This window comes from Lagenorhynchus albirostris, chromosome 6 (assembly GCF_949774975.1).
Source record: "Lagenorhynchus albirostris chromosome 6, mLagAlb1.1, whole genome shotgun sequence".
NCBI classification, from domain to species: Eukaryota; Metazoa; Chordata; class Mammalia; order Artiodactyla; family Delphinidae; genus Lagenorhynchus; species Lagenorhynchus albirostris.
In genome coordinates this window covers 103,471,937-103,494,562 of record NC_083100.1, presented here as the reverse complement: position 1 = coordinate 103,494,562, position 22,626 = coordinate 103,471,937, and the positions used below count along the sequence as shown (strand labels likewise).

Genomic DNA, 22,626 nt, shown 5'->3' with positions numbered 1-22,626 from the left:
AAAAAATAATAGTTCATATGGAGAAGCAAAGTTATCATTCCAAATTCAGTAAACAGATGTTATATGCAGTTTAGTAGGTCCCAGTTATAATGTAAGACTCTCATCACACCCCCATCGCCACACCTTGCACAGCACACAAAACATTTAATGAATGTCCAGTGTTGTTGAATGTGATCGTGCTGAATGAGGGATGGCATCGCCCCGATTTACCTCTGATGACACTGCACAAGCTTAACGCTGAACTACTTAAATATTCTTAAGTATTTGCAACAGAAAACTATCAATATTTTAAGCCAGAATTTTGCTACCAGAAAGATAAAGCAATGGACTGGTAAACCATTTGCATAAACGGTGAAAGCACCACTACATTGATTTCCACTCCTAGAAAATGAGATTTTGCATGTTTCTGCTTTAAGGGACAGCCCCAGCACACGCATCTCACAAAGAAGCCCTTTTAAGCCGTATAGGTGTCTACCCTAAAATGCCCTGGGAATTTCTGGAGACTCGCAGGCATACTCCTAATCAAGATCTCAGTTCCTCCCTGCTTTCTCCTTCCTGGAGTTACCTGAAAGAAAAGCTCTAATGTGGTGCATTAGTTGTACTTTTGAAAGTCAGAGATGGATTAGTTAATTCTCTCGGGGGCTCATGTCAGAACAGAGAGCAGCTTCACTTATTTGCACCTAAATGGAACTTAAGGATAAAGCAAGAATATTACTTTTTTTTTTCTAGTATAATTTACGTAATACCTGCTCTCTCTAGTCAGGCAAAACCCAATGCACAGCATAGGGCCCAACTGTTTGAGCATTTTATGGAAGAAATCTTGCCAGCAATGTTGTCCTGGTGTGCATTTTGACATTAAAACTCTTATTTTTATCCCTAACCCCTGAAAGTGGCAGAAAGCTATCACTTGAGGTGTTTCTTTGCCATCGAGTGGGACGTACATCCTGACAAGCTGCCTACAGCCACAGTGGGTGTAGACAGACAAAGAGCTACTTGGTGAAGACAACCTGTAACCCTGCCAGATGATTCATCTTGGTGAGAGAGAGAAGGAGATTCAGATAAATTTGCAAGAAATAAGCATGATCCTAATAGACAATTAGGAAAGTCAGAATATTATATATATATATACACACATATACATATACACACACACATACATATGAAAAGTAATATAAATGTGCATAAAAAACTTGAGCAAGCATTTTCTTCACGCAAAATCTCTGTGCGTTTAAAGAATAATGAACCAGCCAAGTTTTGGTTCCTGAAACAAAAGGCTCTCCCAGAGGTCACCCAACTTACTCCTACAAAGAGTCTTCTAGATCCCAGTGATCGTCATCTCAGTGCTAAGCAACTTTCTGTTGCCGCAGGGAGGGAGGAAGCATAAAACTAGCTACTGAGCAGATTTCTCATCCCAGATGTGCCACTCATGGGCAGGGCTGCCTTGATCAAGCCCCTTGGGTATCTGTGACATTGTTTCCTCATGTGCAAAATGATGTAGCTGGATACTGGAGGTAACTTTCCTCCTTCTGAGCACCTGAGACTTGCTAACTATCCTGTTCATCTCTGTACAGTGATTGACCTTCACGTGTCACACTACAACTGCTTCCTTAGAAAATCACGGAGAACAGAGGCTGGCTACCAGGTACACAGCAACATCACAATAAACAGTTGGTAAAAATGCCCTAAGCTCTTGGCTACCCTAATACAATATGAAATGATCCAACCCCTTCCAAGCAGCCTTGGTCTCCAAGATAGCAGATCATTCCTTTATTGACTCTTCCTATCACTAAAGACACCAGCTCTGAAGCCCTCTGGCTGTAGCTCTTGCTACGCAGTAAGGATGCTGCCCAGTTTTCTCAGTCTCTCAGCCCATCAAACTCAGCTGGCTTTGCGTGTCCAGAATGACCCCAGACACCGATAAGAGAGTCAGAAGCAATTATGGTTCAGGCCACGCTGGAAACTCAGCTCCAAGTGGAAGGTTTTGAACTTGTTGGGCTGAGAGGGGTTTGAGGAGCTCATTGCAAGGAGCAGCCCTGGGGCCTGACTGCCCACATCCTCTCTGACAAGTTTACACTGTCCTTCCAGGCTCTGCCTTGCATTATGTCAAGGACAAAGTCTTAGTTCGGTAACTCTCTGAAACTTGCTAATCGTTAGCATTTTTTTTTTTTAAAGGATGTTTGCAGATGTAATTATTATTTTATTTATTTATTTTTGCTGTGTTGGGTCTTCGTTTCTGTGCGAGGGCTCTCCCTAGTTGTGGCAAGGGGGGGCCACTCTTCATCACAGTGCATGGGCCTCTCACTGTAGTGGCCTCTTGCTGCGGAGCACAGGCTCCAGATGCGCAGGCTCAGTAGCTGTGGCTCACGGGCCTAGTTGCTCCACGGCATGTGGGATCCTCCCAGACCAGGGCTCGAACCCGTGTCCCCTGCATTGGCAGGCAGATTCTCAACCACTGCGCCACCAGGGAAGTCCTCGTTAGCATTTTTAAAAAGGAAAATAGGCCTCAAGCTCAGTTAACAGACAACACTAATTAGGGTGAATTTAGAATCTTGTCTTTCTTTCTTTGTGTCCACGGGTCCCTCCTATTTATGCAAGTGAAACAATTTTCCATCTCCAGCAAGGCCTTCCTGCCAGCAGGGTTTCTGTTTCCCCAGACATGTCCACTAGCTCTCACTCCATCGGTGCGGGCCTCTGAACTGGGCCCACCCTATCCTCCAATCATTTTCCTGAGCAACTCACTGACACACCTACCTGCTGCACGTCCTCATGGTCTCCCAAAGTCTCAGCCAGCCTTCCGATCCCTCACTGCCCCCTCAGCAGTGAGGTCATTACCAACCCATGGGCTGAATGTGGCTGGGAGGAAGGTCTCCAGGGCCCTAAGAGCTTAAGTAAATCCTCAAATATTACATAGCTTGTGAGTGGCTCAGTCAGGATCTGAACCCATACTGTTGGCCTCTAAAAGCTTTCCGTTTACCCATAATTCTCTGATTTCTCTCACCACAGTACCCACAATCCTCTGCTCTACCTCATGGGAATACCCACAATCCTCTGCTGTACTTCACTGGAATACCCATCATCCTCTGCTGTACCTCACCAGAATACCCATCATCCTCTGCGGTCTCTCATCAGAGTACCCACAGAACAAAAGGACCTTTCCATTTATCTGAACTTTAATGTCCTTCAAGGTCCCACTCAACTCCTACCTTCCCCAGAAGCTCAGTATGCTTCCTAAACATGAGGCAGCAGGTTGGCTACTTTGAGGGAAATGCTGGCGGTAGGTTAATGAAAAGAAGACCCTGGTTGGAAGAACCGTCACCATGATGAGCAAGAAAGGAAAAATATACAGCTGAATCTAATGCCTTGTAGCACAGTGGTTCTCAGCCCAAGCTGCACGTTAGAATTGATCTGTGGAGATTTAAAAATCCTCATGCCCAAGCCACACCCCAGATCAATGAACTCAGAATCCCTGGGATGGAACCAGGACATCATAAATTTTTTAAACTCTCCAGATGATTTCAAGGCACAGCCAAATATGAGAACCACTAGTAGAGAATGTAATTAATGCGACCCCTACGAGACTACAGGACTTGGAATCAAAGGACCACGTCCACTGTGACCTGACACTGTATGACACTTATAAAGTCAACTGCCTCTGTGGAACTCAGTTTCTTCATCTATCTGTAAAGTGAACTTGAACTTTTTGCCCTTCCTATTTTGAAAGGTTAGTGTATGATTTTCAAATGAGATGATGCCGTGAAAGTGTAAGCTGCACATAGTAATTATTATTGTGGCAATTTTCACTACTGATCCTCCAATGGTGATGTTCAAATGCTCAGGAAAGAAGAGGTAATAAAAATGCACAGAGAAGAAAAAAATCCGGTAATAGTTGGATTAGAAAAATTAGACATAATGACTCAAGAGAAATACAGCCTAGTTAGTACCTTAAGGATATATGTACAAGTTATTTTGTAAATGAAATAAAAAAGGCTGTCGGAGAACACTTGCAATGGCATTGTTTTCAGATCATCACTTACAGTAGAAGCTTACTAATTCAGACTAAGGTATAGGCTTGGCTTTAATGGGGAGAAATGAATTTACTGCGCTACTTTATTAATTTAGCGTAGATACAAAATTTATTAGGGTGTGGTGGCAAACCCAACAGAACACACTTGGAAAAACATCTATTTTGATCAGTTTACAAAACAATGGAACCATCATGAATTGCTACAGATATTTGGCTGTTTATTTAAACAGGGGAAGAATCTAAGTCATTTTAAGATCCCAATTCAATGGGCTTGCTCCAAAAGTTCCTTTAAACTTGTCAGTTTGACACCTGGTGCATCCCACAGAAGGCATAAAGAAAATGGCACTAGGATCATACCAGGCCCTCAACGGTTTCTTATGGTAGTCCCAGCCTGAGGTCTGGGTCCTGAGCATATGAAGGCGAGAGGACAAAGAAGTTTCTCGCTCTTTTGTGTGCATATGGCACTGAGCAAACCATAGAAATGATGGTTGCAATTTGTACGTTGCTTTTGCTGGCTTTCTCTTCCCTTCCGTATCCCTATGCTGCTTCCTAAAACCTTTCTCCCTTGGTACCCCTCTCCAAGGTGGAGTCTCACCCAGACTTAATAAACACAGGGGATTATAAGCTCCTAAATTACTTTAGGAAAATTATTTTCCTGTCTCCTTTCCTTCCAAGCCTCAAATTCTAAATTTCAGTTTTCTGAGATGGGTTGATAGAGCAAAGCCTGCAGATTTAACTGGGTCACACTAACATGTGAAGGACTCCCCTTAAGTACGTATCTTCTTAATTCTTTATTTCTTACATAGAATGATGCTTTAATGGATGGAATTTCAGGGAAACATACCTAAGTGAGAAAATATTGGTAGATAGGGTATGGGGATGACAAGATTGCACAATGGGAGAAGATACCACCAAAAAGGCCAGTCCTGTCAGGGGACCTGATCCTGGGTTTAGCCCCGCTGAAATGCCCACAGTTCTCATAGCTTCATCATTTTCTCCAATTTTGAACCTTTAGGTTTTTCACACCTTCTGTGGTGCTAGTCGATAGGGTAGGCTAGAGTGAGGTGGGGTAAGAGGAAGCATCTGGGTATATGAAGAGAAAGAATAGATGAGTAGATAGATAAGGCTAGATGTTTAACAATAATAGCTACTGTTTGTTGAATACTTAACATGTATTATCCACGTTATCATACACTATCTCCAACTGTTAGATGAAACCATGTCTAGTGACACACTTTGAAAACAGCAACCTTTCCGTTTAGCCTTATTCTACCCATTACAGAGAAGAGAAAAGTAAGCCTCAAGTCGATTAAGTTACCCGAGATGACAAAAGCTAATCGAGTGAGAAACATGGGACCCGCTTCCGGGTCTCTCTGACTCTGAAACGTTTTCTTACTTAAATTCGCCTTCATGCATTCTCCAGCCACAATCCGTTATACGTGGGGTCTCTGGAAGGAGAGAGGCCACCGAGAGCTCACGGCGCTCTTTTTAATGGTCTACGACGTTCCTTTTCTCAGACTCCTTCTTCCCTTTATTAATCTGAATTAGCTTTTCCACAGGGCCAAGAAAAGAAACTGAGCACTGCTGGCATCTATATTTGAATAAGTGGTCAACAGACGGGCATGGGGGACGGGCATGGGACAACATGTATTCAGTCACTGTCTCCATCCTTCCCGAGCCTGAGGTGTTTACACAGCCCAGTGCATGGGGGACTGCAAATCCTCCACCTTTGGACCCTGGCACAGCTGGCATAAACCTTATGCAAACTAGATTAGATAACCTCTCCTTCCAGGCAACAGCAGAAGTCTTAGCGGAAAGGAAAACAAACCTTGAATCTCCACTGACCTTCCAGCTCCCCTTCACCCTGTAAGTCACACTTCCTTATGCATCTTTTCCCTGCACTCCTCACAGAGTTGAGCTGGCTAGAAAAGATCTTTCCGATCAAGGTGTTGACCGATTCACAAGCCTAGTGACATATTAGAATCACCTGGGGAAATGCTGAAACTCACCAGGGCCCAGGCTCAGCTGCTGGAGACTCTGGAATTGGTCTGGGCTGGGGCACAGGTGGGTTGAGAACCTGATCATCGTCTAACCCTCGTCTTATAGTTGAGTTCTGAGGAAGGTCCTTTCTTGGCAGGTGGCTACTTTTCCCAAGCCTGGAAGCTGTTGTCAGGCTCAAGTACAAGATTCTAAGCCTGCAAGGGCTGTGGTCCTGCCTCTTCAGATGTGCCTATCAGGCCAGTGAACACCTGAACCCTGCACTGGCTTCAACCCAGACAGCAGACCCCTACCCAGACCATTTTCCTCTCACCCCACACCTGGTGGTTCTTCTTGCCATGCTGTGTTAGCTTGTGCGTGCAAAATCAGTAGGGACAACACAGCTGAAAGGTTACAGTATAAGAGAGATCTCAGCAATAAAAGATTTTTTTTTCCTAGCAGGTACTTTCCACTTCTTTCTTAATTATTGCCTAATTCCAACACTGTCCATTTCCCCCCCACACACACAATTTTATCTCCATCTCATAAAGCATTGATAAGCTAAGCCCTAAAAAAAATAAAATTTAGTTTTTTAGCCTCATGTGAGTTAAGAAAATAGGATCAAAGTTCGAGGATTGATATCATCGTGATTTTGCCCTGCTGAAATTCATTTGTTTCCTAAGAGGAAGAAATAACTGATATGATCTGAGGTGCCCAAACTATTTGCCCAAGCGACACAATTACGAAAGGGCAACGTTCTTTGATTTCTACCCATACAGCCTCCTGACCTGAGACACAGTCTGGGGTTTCCAAAACAAAGCCGGGCCCTCTGCTGAGATGAGCTGCAGAAAGCAGTTCATGTTCATTGACAATAAGCAGCTCACCTGTAGGAAGAGAAGGTGAGTTTTCGGGGCACCATGTTATTCATAGGTTACATACGCTTTAACAGAGAGACCACATTCTGCTTTTATTTGATAAGAGTTCAGCTCTGGGTCAAAATATCTAACAGGAAACGTATTCGTGTCTGCACACAGAATGTAGGCAGAAATTGAGAATGAGAAAGAAGGGTCAGAACCTATTAAGCCAGGAATTTAAAATTTCCAAGAAGAATGTAGGTAACTATTTAAACTCTGAGTGATATTTGAAACTCCTCTATTCCTTTCAAAGTATTTTGTATGACTTTGGAATTACAGAGGTGAACCCTGTCCTCAGTCAGCGTGCTAACAGAGACTGTTTTGAAAACTTCTGGAAAGTATTTCTGTAGGGTGTAAAATCATACATTCATCTTATAGAATACTTTCAAGAGAAAAGGAATATTTTATGAAGGACAATGATTTTGGCTGCACTGAATCTCACTTTGGCTTTAAGAAATCCTGCCTCCTTTATCTAAACTTATTATATGAAGACAGCATGTTGCTTAAAACTAAACAGAAAGAGGAAGGAAGAAAACCGCTTCCTTGAGGAACAGTTTCAGTCCTTTAAAACTTAACACACAATAAAAATACTCCCTTTATTACCATTACCCACTTCAGCAGCAATTCAAAGTTCACAGCAATTCAGAGAAAAGGCCAAATTTCTTCAAGCAGAATCAAAGGCACTTGAGACTTCCTCAGATTACAGGCCACGTAAATAAAAGCACTCAATAAAAATATTTCCCATCCCATCGTGTATCAGAATTTTATAAATACCTGTGTAAAGACTTAGCCACTCTCTCAACACTCAGAATTTTAGATCATTTTTCCCAACTGGTGTGCACTCAGGGAATGTACTCACTGCTGACCTATTGATTCCCATTTGTTCACCACATTTTGTTTAGGTAAAAAAAGAGAAACAAACACTTTTTGGAACAATCTGTATAAATTACAGTCAAGCTCTCTGTAGAGTTCTCAAGAGTTCAGATCTCTCGGCTAATTAAATGCCAGGGCACTTACTGAAATAAGTATTGTGAATGAAAGAATCAGTACAGATGCAGCAGAAATGCGTATAGCACGCGCTGAACTTCAGCTCCATTTTCTCCTTCGCAAAACGAGGAAACAGGGGTGGTGGACTGGATAGGTTTTGAAGTACCTCATTGGTCCTCAACACATCTGTGGACCAGAGGAATCAAAATGACCCATCAAACTCAGAAACAGCCAAACAAGACAGGTCATTGTAAGTCTGGAGATAAAAGAAGGTGCCTGGAGAGCTGAATCTATTAAGGTTTCCTAAGGTGACTCTGATACTCAGCCAGGAAACAGAGTCAGGAACTTTGCAGCTCCTGAGAGCCACAAATGGCAGTTTTGTCTTGCATTTACATATGCTCAAGAAAAAAAAATGCTATTATATTAGAAGCTTGGAAACTCACACTTTAAATATAGTAGGAATATTGTTATTTTGAAAAGCTTTCTTAGAAAGGTATCTTTTGTGATTATTTAATTTTTCAACCCTAACTTTTCTTTCGAGTGCACTTACATTTTTGAATTTGCCTAAGATACACTTAAGTCATTATAGGGAAAGAAGGTGAAGTTAAAAGTAGAAAAAAAAAATCCTATGCCTGATAAGAATGATCATTTATAGACATTTCTCCAAAGAAGACATCCAGATGGCCAAAAGCCACATGAAAAGATGCTCAACATCACTAATTATTAGAGAAATGCAAATCAAAACTACAATGAGGTATCACCTCACACTGGTCAGAACAGCCATCATCAAAAAATCTACAAATAATAAATGCTGGAGAGGGTGTGGAGGAAAAGGAACTCTCCTACACTGCTGGTGGGAATGTAAATTGGTGCAGCCACTATGGAGAGCAGTATGGAGGTTCCTTAAACTAAAAATAGAACTACCATATGATCCATTAATTCCACTCCTGGGTATATAATTTGAAAACCATAATTTGAAAAGATACATGCACCCCAATGTTCACAGCAGCACTATTTACAATAGCAAAGACATGGAAGCAACCTAAATGTCCAGCAACAGATAAATGGATAAAGGATAAAGAAGATGTGGTACATATATACAATGGAATACTACACAGTCATAAAAAAGAATGAAATAATGCCATTTGCAGCAACATGGATGGAACTAGAGATTATGTGAAGTATGTCAGACAGAGAAAGACAAATATCATATAAAATCACTTATATGTGGAATCTAAAAACAAATGATACAAATGAACTTATATACAAAACAGAAAAAGACCCACAGACATAAAAAAAAACTTACGATTACCAAAGAGGGAAGGGGAGGAGAGGGGTAAATTAGGAGTTTAGGATTAACATATACACACTACTATATAAAAACTAGATAACCAACAAGGAGCTACTGCATAGCACAGGGAACTATACTCAGTATTTTGTAATAACCTATAAGGAAAAGGAATCTGAAAAAGAAGTTATATATACATGTATATATATATATGTATATATATACACATATATACATATATATACTCACTTTGCTGTACACGTGAAACTAACGCAACATTGTAAATCAACTATACTTCAATTAAAAAAATTCTAATTTATGAAATAAAGTAATATCTCTGCTAGGCATGACTTGGGCTTCAATGAGGAAGGCCCCAGCCTACGTCACATGTTTTCTGTGTACATAAAAGAATCTGGATATATATTTGATGATTGACAGATTTTAGGATGACTAGAAAGGTTCCCTTTACCCAAGCATCACCTGCTTAATCACATCTGAGACTACTTTTAAGGAACTATTTAAGGAAAAAGTCATTTTGATTATCAATTAGATCACTTGGAATGGAAATAACTTGGGTATCAGACCGTACTGCTTTAAACACAGGCTAAGAGATCAATAACTGAGCTTAGGGCATCATTGGAAGAGATGGAGCTGGGTTCGGAAGCTACACAGCTCAGGCAGGGCTCTCCACGAAGATGGGAAGAGTAAAGGGGTGAAGAGAGCTGATTGTGGACACCGTTACAACAGGGCTGTGTACTATGTCAACCTCTCTGTGCCTCTCCTGGGACAATGACACACTGCACCTCCTGACAAAGTTCCTGCACTCCATCTTTGTGGAGACCTACTCTGCCTGCCTAAAGGGTGCCAAGTCACTTGAGGGACCCAACACTGGTGATGTGTGACTCTGGGCAGGCAATCTAACAGCTCTGTACCTCAGTTTCCTCTTTTGTAAAATGGAGACATTTCAAATGGTTCTTGTGAAAATTCAGTGAGCTCACACTTGTGAAATGACGGGACTCTGACCAGTACATAGCAGCTGCTCAGCGCACGTCAGAAGCAGGGCCTGGGGTGGTACGGGGGGCACAGCACGGTAGGGTGATGTGCTCCATGCTGCATTTTGTGTAGACCAGGCCTCATGGGATTGCACAGAAGCATCAAAATCCGAGAGTTCTAAGAGCAAGAGAAAACCACTCGAAATCATCTTCCTGTGCGGACGGTTGTTGCCCTGAGTCTAGCACGTGTTTTATTTAATCCATGTATAAAAAAAAATAAGCCAGTATTTACAGACTAAGAAACTGCTCATAAAAACTTGAACTTTCATCTTCTTTTGAAATGTATGGCCGTCTGTCCACACCGGTGTGCATTCTGAGTCATCTGGATCTGCTGCAGTGGGGCTGTGACTGCTGCCTTCAGACCGGACAGAGGCTCTTCGGTCAGTCTGCCATAGTCTCCACCACTCCCTACTGCCCTTTGGAATTAAACCAAGTGTAGGTTGCGACTGCATGGTTTTAAAAAGCAAGACTTTTGCCTTTGAATAACAAACAAAAAACAAGCAAACACCACATCTCTCTGTACCTATTTCCTTATCAAAAGCGGAAAAATAGAATGTAACCCCCCAGAGGACACACAATTGTTCTCATACCTGGCCTACTTTAACCATTTACATTATTTGGCAATTGTAGGTTTTTGTGTTTGTGGTCCCTAAAGTAATCCAAAACCTCTTCAATCACAAATACAAAAGAAAGGAGGAACTCAGAGAGTTTAAGTGACAGTCTGAGGCCAAAAGTCTTGTTAGTGGCAGAAGCTGTACCACGTGCAGGTGTTTTTCCCCCTCACGAGCGCTTCCATTTATCTGTCCACTTTTTTCTTTCCAAATAAATAAAGCTAATGGGTTCAATTCATGTTCCATAGAGAAAAGCAGAGACAAGAGGAAATCTATCAGCTACAGCAAAGCAGCACAAAAGGTAGCTACAGACACAAGAGGACTTTAATGGGTAATCTATCATTAGTGTTACGATTCTCTGTATCTTTGGTTGCCTGTGTTGAAATATTTTGACAGATGAAGCTGAAGGCGTATCGTCCTCTCAACTAGCCGCTCCATTTCATTTATGCTGAACTGCCCCCGTTCATATCGAATCATGAATGTTTTTTCTAACATGTTTCCTAACTACTCAACTAAATGAAATGGTAGCCTGGGCTTCAAGAATGTATCACATGATACAGAAGAACCCCCCAAATACCTAGAAAGAATGAGCTAGGGAAAGAAACAGAGCAAGAGGGAAATGGAAGATGGTTCTCCTTTTTCAGTCTCCTCTGCAGACAATCCTTTGAGGTCTTTTATTTTCCCATAATGAAAGGAACCTATCCTGGGTGTTAGGTATATCACTTTCCCTCCGTATATTAGCAATATTTCTCTTACTCATGGGCTTGTCTCTCCCACAGAAGAAATGTCAGGCACAAACATTATATGGCTTATTAATTGATTTCAGTTTCCTTTCACTTACTTTTGTATTTTGAGACAAGGATTTTGTGAGCTGGGAAGTTAGGCTCCACCATCCGATTATCCCACTGATAATTGATCAGTTTCACTCTATGTATCTCGCTTAGGGAAGTCTGAGATTTATTTCTAGTTCTACCACTTAGCATTTGCCAGAGTTGAAACAGTCCTCTTTGAGACTCATCCTTAAAAATGAGCAGGTTAATATCTAATTTAGAGGCTGTTGAAATGAACAAATGAGATCCATTTTGTGTAAGCACTTTGAAAACTGTAAAGCACCAAACATATGTGTCGTGACAGTATGATGGTTATATTAAAATACCAGGGATATAAGATGTTCTGAGAAAGGCAGGCTGTGGGGTGCCTGCCTCTTGAGTCCATGACAACAGAGACTAAAAGAAAAGGTTAAAGGATTGTTGAAAGGAAGTCCTAGGCAGGAGAAGAGTCTCTGGAGAGAGCAGTGCAGTAGGTTTGGTGGCATCTTCCTTTCTGTTCCCAGAACTTGTGCAAGCTGCTTTGTGGGCTCCTATCACATTGTTGCATATATTCAAGTAATTATCTGCCTTCCCTCCCCAATTTCCAGCATCCTATAAACTGAGCTTTCCAGGAAAAGGCCTCTTTGTATCTCCAGCACTTAGCTTGGCATCGGCTAGGTACTGCCAGCCTGCTGGGTTCATGCGTTACTTAGCGTGATAGACAGAACAATGTCCCTCGCCTAGATGTCCACATCCTACCTAATCCCCAAAACCTGTGAATATGTTACCTTACCTTCTATGGCCAAAGAGACTTTGCAGATGTGATTAAACGAAATATCTCGAGATGGGGAGATTATCCTGGATCATGGGGATGGGCCCAATGTAATCACAGTCCCTTTATAAGAGGGAGGGAGGAGAGTCAAACTCCGAAAAAGGAGAAATGACAATGGAACCAGCATCTGAAGTGATGTATTTTGAGAATGGAGGAAAGGGCCAAAAGCCAAAGAATGCTAGGATCTAGAAAAGGCAAGGAAATAATTCTGTCCTGAAGCCTCCAGAAGAATGCAGCCCCGCCAGTACAGTGATTTTAGACTTTGGACCTCCACAATTATAAGAGAATAAATTCGTGTGGTTTCAAGCCATTAAGTTTGTTACAGCAGCAACAGGAATCTAACATACGTAGGTCCAAAAGTAAATGAATAACTGTCATTTGAATGAATGAATGAGCAAATGAATGGACGGATGAATGAATGGAGAGAGCTCTAAATAGCCAGTGGAAAGGCCTAGGTTCAAGTCCCAACTTAGATGGTATCTAGCTACATAACTTGGGCACCATCAGTTCATCTCTCCAGAAATTCTCCGCATAGAGTCGAGGCCATGGAGTCAGACTGACTACAGTTCGAATCCCTTCTAAGCTACTTCCAGGCTGCAGCTTTGGGAAAGAGGTCACCTCTGGGAGCCTACGTCCCCGTCTATCCTCACTAACGTGAGGATAGTGACAGTACTTCCTGCACAGTTGTGGGGACCGAATGAGCTACAGTCTAGTCACAGTCAACAGGGCTCTGAACTAGACACATTGGAAACTATAGTCACATAAAAATGGCGTTAATGTCACTTCATGCCCAAACCTTGAGATGATGCAAACTCTCCAAATTACAAAGAGTCAAGAAGTGCACAGTGACAAAGCCCGTGAGACCACTGACAGCCGCAGGGCGGGTCTGTCTCAGCTGCTGAACAGAAACACCTACTGACCTTTGAGCTGGTCCAGGTGAAATTACACAAGCTCTAAATGATACAAGTAACCAACTCTGAGAAGTCTTCAGGAACACGCCCCTTGAACAAACTACGACCACCCTTCACATGCATGCTTGGCAATTAGCACGGGCCTGGAACTCAGAAAGCTGTTACTCTACTGTTATTAACTCGATGATAAAAGCCTCAGAACAAACACTTCCATGATGGAAAATAAAACTCACTCTGGCTTTCCTGTGGGTCTCAGCTTTGCATGGGCCTCTGGTTCCTGTCAGAGAAATCTTATAGTTGGAAAATCTGAGTCAGCTGTGCTAATAACCTTCCATATTATGAGCAATACATCTCCCAGCTCTTAGCCAAAACAAAGAATTCGGCTTCAGGGAGTGTTAACTATGCAGTCCACTGGTTTCACCACATACATCTTGCACAGCCGATTTTCCTACTATTCGCCATATTTAGAACACTAGGATGACTGAGGTGACGGACCTCCCTGGGACTCAGTGCCACCCTTCTCTCTATTCTCATGTCTTGAATCCCCAGAGGACAACGTTGTGCCTAGTCCACAATAAAAACTCAATAAATAGCTGTTGAATGTACAAACGACGCTTTATGGTTCATGTAACCCAAATCTCTCTCCAATTTTCCAGATAATGAGCCTGAGGCCAATGAGAGCAATGGCTGAAAAATCCCTTCCGTGTAGCATGAGTTCACATCAGTAACTGTCTCCACTCTAGAGAGAAGAGCTGATCCCTCAAATCTAACAGACTGGGTGATTAAGAGGAAATAGTTGGAAAACACATTTTTAAAAGTCTCTCTGTTTTTCTAAGAGGCTTCCGGTTTCACAAAACGAATTCTGATGATAAGAGTGTATACCATGGTTTTGGCTAACGAGAGTGTGAAGAGATTAGCAAAGAATGATGAAAAGAAAATAAGAACTTGGTGAAACAGAGCCACAATGAGGAGACTGGAAAAAGCACAGGAGGGATGCTGAATTACTTAGTTCTAATTAAAGCCTGGTGTTACCTGTGAGTGGGGACAGAAGACTGACATTTCAGGTTCATATGACTCTTTCAGGCTAAACAGAACCGTTTAATGCAGAGTCAAGTCTGAGTTTTTACTTATACATCAATTTTCTGCCAAAGCAAATGTAATACCTAGGAAAGATTCAGAGCTAGGAGGACTTAAATACTTATCCTTACCGTAGGCGACCACACATCAGGAAAAGCCGGGCATGCCTTTCCTATGTGAAGGCCACCTCAAGAAGAATCTAAACCTTTCCCTGAGAAATGCATTTGAGAGTTTTTCTACTGTTGTTATGGAGCTAACTTTGTTTTCAAGATTTTTTTTGAGGTGGACCATTTTTAAAGTATTGAGTTTGTTACAATATTGCTTCTGTTTTATGTTTTGGTTTTTTGGACACGAGGCCTGTGGGATCTTAGCTCCCCGACCAGGGACTGAACGCACACCGCCTGCATTGGAAGGTGAAGTCTTAACCACTGGACAGCCAGCGAAGTCCCTATGGAGCTAACTTTTATCTCCTCCAAGGAGGCTTAAGTCAACTCGTTATACTGCTTTCACTGGAGATAGAGAACAGTTGTCCCCGTTGTCATACTGTACTTCTGTAGATGTCTCAAGAGTCAACGATTTAGGACATAGACTTCTTAAGGTTAATTCTATCTAGATTTCTTAACTTTATATGATACTGTGACTTTTATTGTCAGATTCCTCTCGATCTTTGTCATCACAAGTGGGGTTGCAGAGCCCAGAACCCGTGAATTCAGGGACGCTAGTGTGAAACGATCTTTACCAGCCAGATTCCTAGGATTGCCTCCCCACACCCACATGCTCTTCTGCTAGCCAAAACCTAGGGCTGCCCAGTGATCAGCTTAAACTTTGGCCCACTTCCTTTCCTTCTTTAGGTTTTGAAAGCCCCCTATGCATAGTCGTGCAGTGGACATTGGGTGCCTATTTGTGATTTTCAGTGCTCTTCAATGAAAGTCCCACATTGATCTAGATAGAGTGCCTGGGTTCTTTCTGCTGTCAGAGGCTTCTCATCTGTATGGCCAACTTGGGTCACGCTCAGATTAGATGCCCTGCTTCCCAGCCTGGTCACTTCACTAATGTTAAAACACCATGGGATAAGGGCTATCAGAAGATCACTTGTTGGGACTTCCCTGGCAGTCCCGTGGTTAAGACTCCGCACTTCCAATACAGGGGGCGCAGGTTCGATCCCTGGTCGGGGAACTAAGATCCCATGTGCCATGCGGTGCAACCACAAAAGTTAATTAATTAAAAAAAGAAAAAAAGACAACTTGGTAGTGCATTGACCACTGACTCTCTCTGGACCTCTGTAGACTCCACATGGCCTGAGGAGCAAGACCACACCCATGAGCTGAGAAGACAGGCATAACCTCGGCCAGCTCTTCCATGTCCCCTCAGTCTCACCATCAAACTTGTCATCTCACCATCAAACTTGTCATCTCACCAGCCATGATGCAGTGTCCGTGAGCTTCTTACTCTCCAGGAGCCTGCCATGCACATTCATACCACTGCCCCTTTACCTAGGCTTCCCTCTGCCTGGAACGTTCTTTCTCTTGTTCTCTACCCCTCAGGTCCACCTTAAATGTCAGATCTCTGGGAAGTATTCTTTACCTTCCCTGGGCAGGAAGAGTCAGCGCCTCTCCCATGTTCCAGAGAATGCTGTACATGCCTCTCTTACAGCCTTGACCACAGAGTACCGCGATACTTCTATAGGTCTCTCTGCATCTCTATAAACGTATTTTTTGCACCTTCCTACAACCAAACCTACAATTCCTTTCACAAAGTACAAGAAATGAATGAGTTAAATGAATGTGTACAGTATTCCTCCAACAGAGGTGACTGGTAACAGAGGTGACTGGTGTGGCTCCCAGCACTGGGGTCTGGACCATGCTATTTTATTTATCTCCAGGTTAGGGAGGACAGAGCTAGAGAAATCCAAGCAAAACAAGCCAACCAGTATCCAGCCAACAGCAAGACACGTGGTGTACCTGATAGACCATTATATTAACAGTTTCTTCTTTTTTCTGTTCTGGAGGTCCTTGACTCTGCAGTAGATTTCGTACTGTTTCTTCCATCCTGAAAAACAAGCAGAAATAAATAAGTAAATAGACAGGTAGATAGATAAATGAATAAATGATTTCTTTAAGAAATGTTTCCTATTAACATGGGTCTGTTCCAGTTAGTAGAAATCATTCTTTAGTATATTATTCCCTAAACTTAAACCTGGAAATCTCTTTTCTCTTCTCTCTCCTTCATCCCCTATATTAAGAATCTGTCATGAAGTCCTTTGCGATCATTCTGCAGAATGGCTTTGGCTTCTCTCTCTCTTTACCATTCAGGTGTCTATCCTTGGCCTACTATGTACACATGCAAACATCTCCCAACATCCCTCTTCACTTTCAGTTTGACACAGTGTCACCCCAGTAAGTTTCCTGAAATACCACTTTGACTTTTTAAAATCAGTTTTCAAAGTTGACAACTCCTACATGAATTCATTTTCACCATTAATACACTGTTATGTCTTTCCATGGTGGTCTTTCTATGTCAGCACACAAAGATCTACTTTTTTCAACTGCTTCCTAATATTCCATGATGTGAAGGCACCATAAATTATTTAACCATTCCCTTGCTGATGGAATTTAAATTACTTCAAAAAAGCTTGCTATTTGAATTAAGAAATATCTTTACAAATACATCTTAGTGCACATTTATGAGTAACTCTATAGGTTATATTATAATATATACTGTATGCTATAATTGTATTTTAAATACCCACTTCAAACCCTTCCCCTTCCCAACCCCCTCCCCCAAACCCAAAAGTAAAGAGTAAAACACACACACCCATTTCCATTTCCAGACATTGTCTCAGGCTGTTACTACTTCTTGGAATGCCAACACCCTTTCACCTTCTCATGGGCCATCCATCTTTCAAAATCCACCTCAAGTTTCACTTCCTAAGAGACTTCTTTATTAGTCCCCTACTTCTATGAATTCTTATAGCCCCATACTTTAAATCATTCATTCTATCACTTAAAAACTCTCCACTTTAATACTCAAAGATTTCATGTATGCATGCTTTGTCTTCTGAAGTAAATTACAATATTTGATATAGAATCATGTCATGTATTTATGTACTTCCCTCAATTACAGATAAAGTAGGTACTCAGTAGACATTATTATATGAATCCCTTGTTAATTCATTTTAAAAAATATTAAGTGCCTACTCTGTAACAGGCACTGACTGTGTATGTTCAAACTATGTTCGAATGGCCTTATCCTTGGGACTCATCCGTGAGGATTCACGGACCAGAACTCTGACAGCAGGCTGCCCGAACTAAACACAATGAACACAGTGCTCTCACGCCCAGAACCTGAGTCGGCTGTCTTTTCAAGTCCCATCGTGAAGCATGTATTTTAGTGACTCAATATAATCCTAGTTTAGGAGATGTGTCGGGGGAAGCAGGCTGACCCAGCATCTCTCTCTCACTAGGGCTTCTAGCGAGACAAATTAGGGGCTCTAGGAGGCCTCTGAATTCCCAGAAGGGACAAGACCCTTACAGTAACCAAGGTAGCGTGGTTCAGAATGCCAACTACTCATATGGCGCATCACCACTTAGCGGAAGAGTAAAGACACTGCGGATGAACTGGGCCAATCCAAACCCGGATGATAACTGGGGAAATTCTGCCTTCACAGGGGATGGCACCAGGACCCATTCAGGATTTCGAGAAGACGGTAGACACCGATTATGAGTGCGCAGAGAATGATTTGTGACTATACATTTACTCAAGCCATCTCTTCGCGCATCCAGCCAAGAAAGCGAAGTCTGTTCCCTATATTTTCACGTATCTTATGTTATTCATGATAATAAAATTAAATAGTACTTTTAACTTGTCAAAGACCTCTCACGTCTATTAATCATCATAATGCACTTTTAAAGTATCATTATATCTCTGTGGTAGAGGAGAAAGCCAAGGTCCAGAAAGGTTGAATGGCTTACTTACGGGATCACGGTTAGTTGGACAGGGAATTAGGATTAAACCATTTTCATGACTGTAAAAGCAGCATCCTTTTTCCACTAGGACTTATTTACATTCAGGGAAATGATCTGAAACGAAGAGGAGTCTTAACGCCTAATTAAGAGTTGTCTTTGTGAAAACCTATTGGATGCTGAACCCAAGAAAGCAGCAATATTATTTCTGACCTGGGGAGAGCTTTATGTGAAAAAAATAGGTGTGAAGAAGTCACAAATTCTGAAATAATAAGTGATGAAAGCCAATTTCTAATACTTCATTTCATTTTATATAAACAGAGACAACCTCTTGAATGACAGTAGATTTTCCACGATATTTACTAAATCTACCATAAATAAGAAAAATAATGATAATGGTAATAACTTGCTCAACATCACTCAGCAGGGACAAGCCTCTTGTTTCCTAAATATTAGTCTACTTTCTTCCTATCTGCACACAGAGATTGAACGTCTTTCTTATTTCAATCCTTCTTTCACTCGTTTATAAACATTCGGCTTAATTATCGGCCAACAGTTAAAACGCAAATAAAATCTTGTCTTTGTCATCAATAAATTAAAATACAATTCTGTCTCAGTGCCTGTCTTGCTGAATTATCTCTTCTGTATAATTAAAAGTTCTACGCACAAGTTGCTGGATCAAAAAGAAAAACGTTTATTCACCTTCCACCCATTCTTCTTGGCTTCCAAGTTTAAAAAAAAAGAAAGAAAAAAGAGGGGGTGGAAAGAAAGTTGTTAAAACAGGATCTCAAACAGCCTACACCCACGGCAACAGGGTGCACACTTTTCTGGCACAAATTCCTGATTAATTAAAACCAATTTCATTTCCAAGCTACAGCTTGGAACAGAGTTGTAGGGACCCAGCCCTACCCTTGGTAAAAAATTAAGTTGTCTCATCTTTCATAACCTTTATGAATCCGCTAACAGAGAACTATTTTGAACCTGATAGGAATATACCATTATTCCCTAATGATATCTTTTAAAAAAAATTCTCATTTAGCAAACTTCTCTATTTTCCCGAAAATCAAAGGCTATGAAGCATCGTCCATTGTAGTATAATGCCCAATGACATTTTACTTTGTTTTATTATTTTGAGAGCTGATGTACGAGGGATTGCATTACCAGTCTGCACACAGAATAATCTATCATCTGTTTCTCAGATGTGACTAAAAATAACATAATTCCTTTCCCCAGGTCAGGCATGGGTAGAGTTTTTTGTTTTTGTTTTTAAATTGCTGATTGGTTCAATCTATCCTTAAACACTTACCTTAATTAAAGTCTTCTAGTTCTTTTTGGTTTTTTCATTTTGTCTGACCTGAGATTAAGTCCTTTCTTCCTCTAAATACCAGTCAAGTAGCTATCATAACTAAAAACTGTCTAGGCCAAAATTATACTTAGTGAGATGCAATAAATTCTAATGTACATTAAGTGAACTATTTTTAAAAAGTTAAGTCCTACACAAGTCAGAAAAAATAACCCAAATTCATATGCAAACACTATATTTCAAGTAACACAGATATAAATATAGGAATCGTATTTAATTGAATGTAGGTTCCGTGTTTTAAGGTACATATCATTAAATTAATAAATTTTTCCTAGAGTATTTCCTCTAGGGGAAGAAAAAAACATAGGTTTTGCTTAAAAAGGGCACTAACTTAAAGTTAGAAAAACAGGACATTAAAAAAGAACACATGAGAAGAATAACAATTCAAAAGCACGTAAGAGCTGGATTAGTGAGGATCTGAAACAAAATCTTCTCCCTGTACCCAGGGGTCCACCTTTGTCACAGATCCCCTTCTAAAGAGCAGATGACTGGGGAAGTTGTCATTGGATCTGCATCCATGTCTCACAGAGACAGTTTCCCTACCTAACAAAGGAAGATCCTTCTGCAAGTGAATATTCAAAGACAATGGTTTCCTGAATCCTTTCAAGGCAGGAAACTACCTAATCATTCAGGGCCTGATAACGTCAGGAGTCTCTTTACCATCAGAGAATATGATTTGAGCCCTGAAGAACTTGACTCATTCAATAATGAAAGTACTATTAGAAAACACAATCCCAGGGCACACTGGGAGCTGTTCATTCTAATAGCAGGTAAAGGAAAATGAAGTCTTCCACATCCCTTCCTTCCTCCCCAAATGTAGCCCTCTCTTTTGCCTAATGACACTCTGGGAACATTAGACTGAAGCGTTCTTTTGTGACTCTTGTGATCAGATATTCAGTTTAGCCTGTCATTTTTGACAGAAACAGAACAAAATGAACACAAAACAAGAAGCCACACTCCCCGGCTCAAACTAGTAACTGATGAGGCTCTTTGAACTAAAAGCTGAACCGAATCATATTTTTGTTCTTAAGAAATATTTTAAGCTATGTATTTGCTGATTAATCACATTAAATAAAAATGAAACTAATAATGCAATTACTCAATACCTCCCCATATTTTCCTATGTGAGAGGCTGCAAGACCAGAACCCACCCACTTCTGCTAGAAGTACATGCCATATTCTCTTCACCTACACCGTGCACTTTGTTGACAGCTGCCGCTGTGACGTGCAAATTGCTTCTCCTTGTGTTTCACTGTATTTGACTACCAATCTTCTCATTTTGAGAAAGTGTGTCAGTTTAAGCAAGGGTGCTGCCATGGTCGAATTTCATTTTAAAGACAAGAAGAAAGGGACTGGGGTTCAAATAGAAAGAAGGTTGAGGGGCTTGAGTCACTGCAGCACCTCTCCTTCACCTGGAGCCTCCTCCCTATGAAGTCATCCCATGTGACCCCATATAGAGAACAGCACTCATCTGGCAAGGTCAAAGGCCAAAATGGGGACAAGCATCCTTCCCGTAACTGCTGGAAAAAAGAGAAATGCTTACAAGACAGTCTTTCATTGGATGACTATTAGCAGGGTTAAAAAATTTAAGCACACTACCACTGGGATATTCAGAAAAACTACAATCCATTTATTTTGTATATAATCAAACATCTTTTGTCTTGAGCCTCCCGTGCTGACTAGCATTAACTTTTGCCCAAATCTTACTACAAATCCTACACTTTGTCTAACACGACGGATTTTTAAATCCATTGAGAAACAAGTGTCCATCATCAAGAGAATATATAAGCAACTGTGTTAACAGGTAAACCTCAAAGATATTGCCGGTTTGGTTCCAGACCACAGCAATAAAGCAAATATTGCAATAAAGCAAATATTGCAATAAAACAAGTCACACAAATGGTTTTTTACTGCATATAAAAGTTATGTTTATTCTACACTGTAGTCTATTAAATGTACAATAGCATTATGTCTAAAAACCAATGTACATACCTCAATTAAAAATACTGCTAAAAAATGCTATCATCTGATAAAACAGGGCTGCCGCAAAACTTCCATTTGTAAGAAAAATATATATAGTATCTGGGAAGTACGACAGAGCAAAGTGCAATACGACGAGGCGCGCCTGTGTATATTTCCCACATGGGAATCCTATTCAGCAACATTAGGAATAAGCTGATGCGTGCAATGATATGGAAGAATCTCACAAACATTACGCTGAGTGAAAGAAGCCACACACAAAACACTAAATACTACATGATTCCATTTGTATGTAACTTTAGTGCAGGAAACATTAATCTATGATGTAAAATTTAAGAACAGGGATTGCCAGGGAGGGCAGAGACTGACTGGTAAGGGACACAAGGAACTTCCTGGGATGACACTGACGTTCTGTATCTCCACAGGGGTTTGTATTGCACAGGTGTAAGCATTTGTTAGGATTCATCAAAGGCTACATTTAAGATTTGTGTATATCACTGTATATAAATTTTATCTTGAAAGAAAAAATGCACTGTAAACAAATATGGAACTTTAATTAGTGCTATACATGCTCAAGTATGTACATAATTTGGGGTGAAATGTAATGATGCCTGACGTTTACTTTGAAATGCATCAACGATTAGATAGATGGATGGAGAGAGAGATGGATACATGGCTAGACATATGGCAAAGCAAGTACAGTAAAAGTGAGTGGTAGAATCTAGTTGTTGGGTATCCAGTGTTCGCTGTAAAATTCATTCAACTTTTTGTATATTAAAAATTGTTTATACTAAATTATTGACAACATTTTGTTCACCTGTTTTTAAAAGTAGGCCTTA

The 22,626-nt window shown here is 41.0% G+C and overlaps 1 protein-coding gene across 1 annotated transcript in view; it reads right to left on the bottom strand.

Moving 5' to 3' along the window:
• The window catches only part of NCKAP5 (NCK associated protein 5), a 1,037,966-nt gene that overhangs the window by 310,913 nt on the left and 704,427 nt on the right, over positions 1 to 22,626 (bottom strand). Inside the window, exon 6 of the mRNA XM_060151527.1 lies at positions 16,444 to 16,531. Coding sequence (XP_060007510.1) covers positions 16,444 to 16,531 — 88 coding nt within the window. The remainder of the gene's footprint in view (positions 1 to 16,443; positions 16,532 to 22,626) is intronic.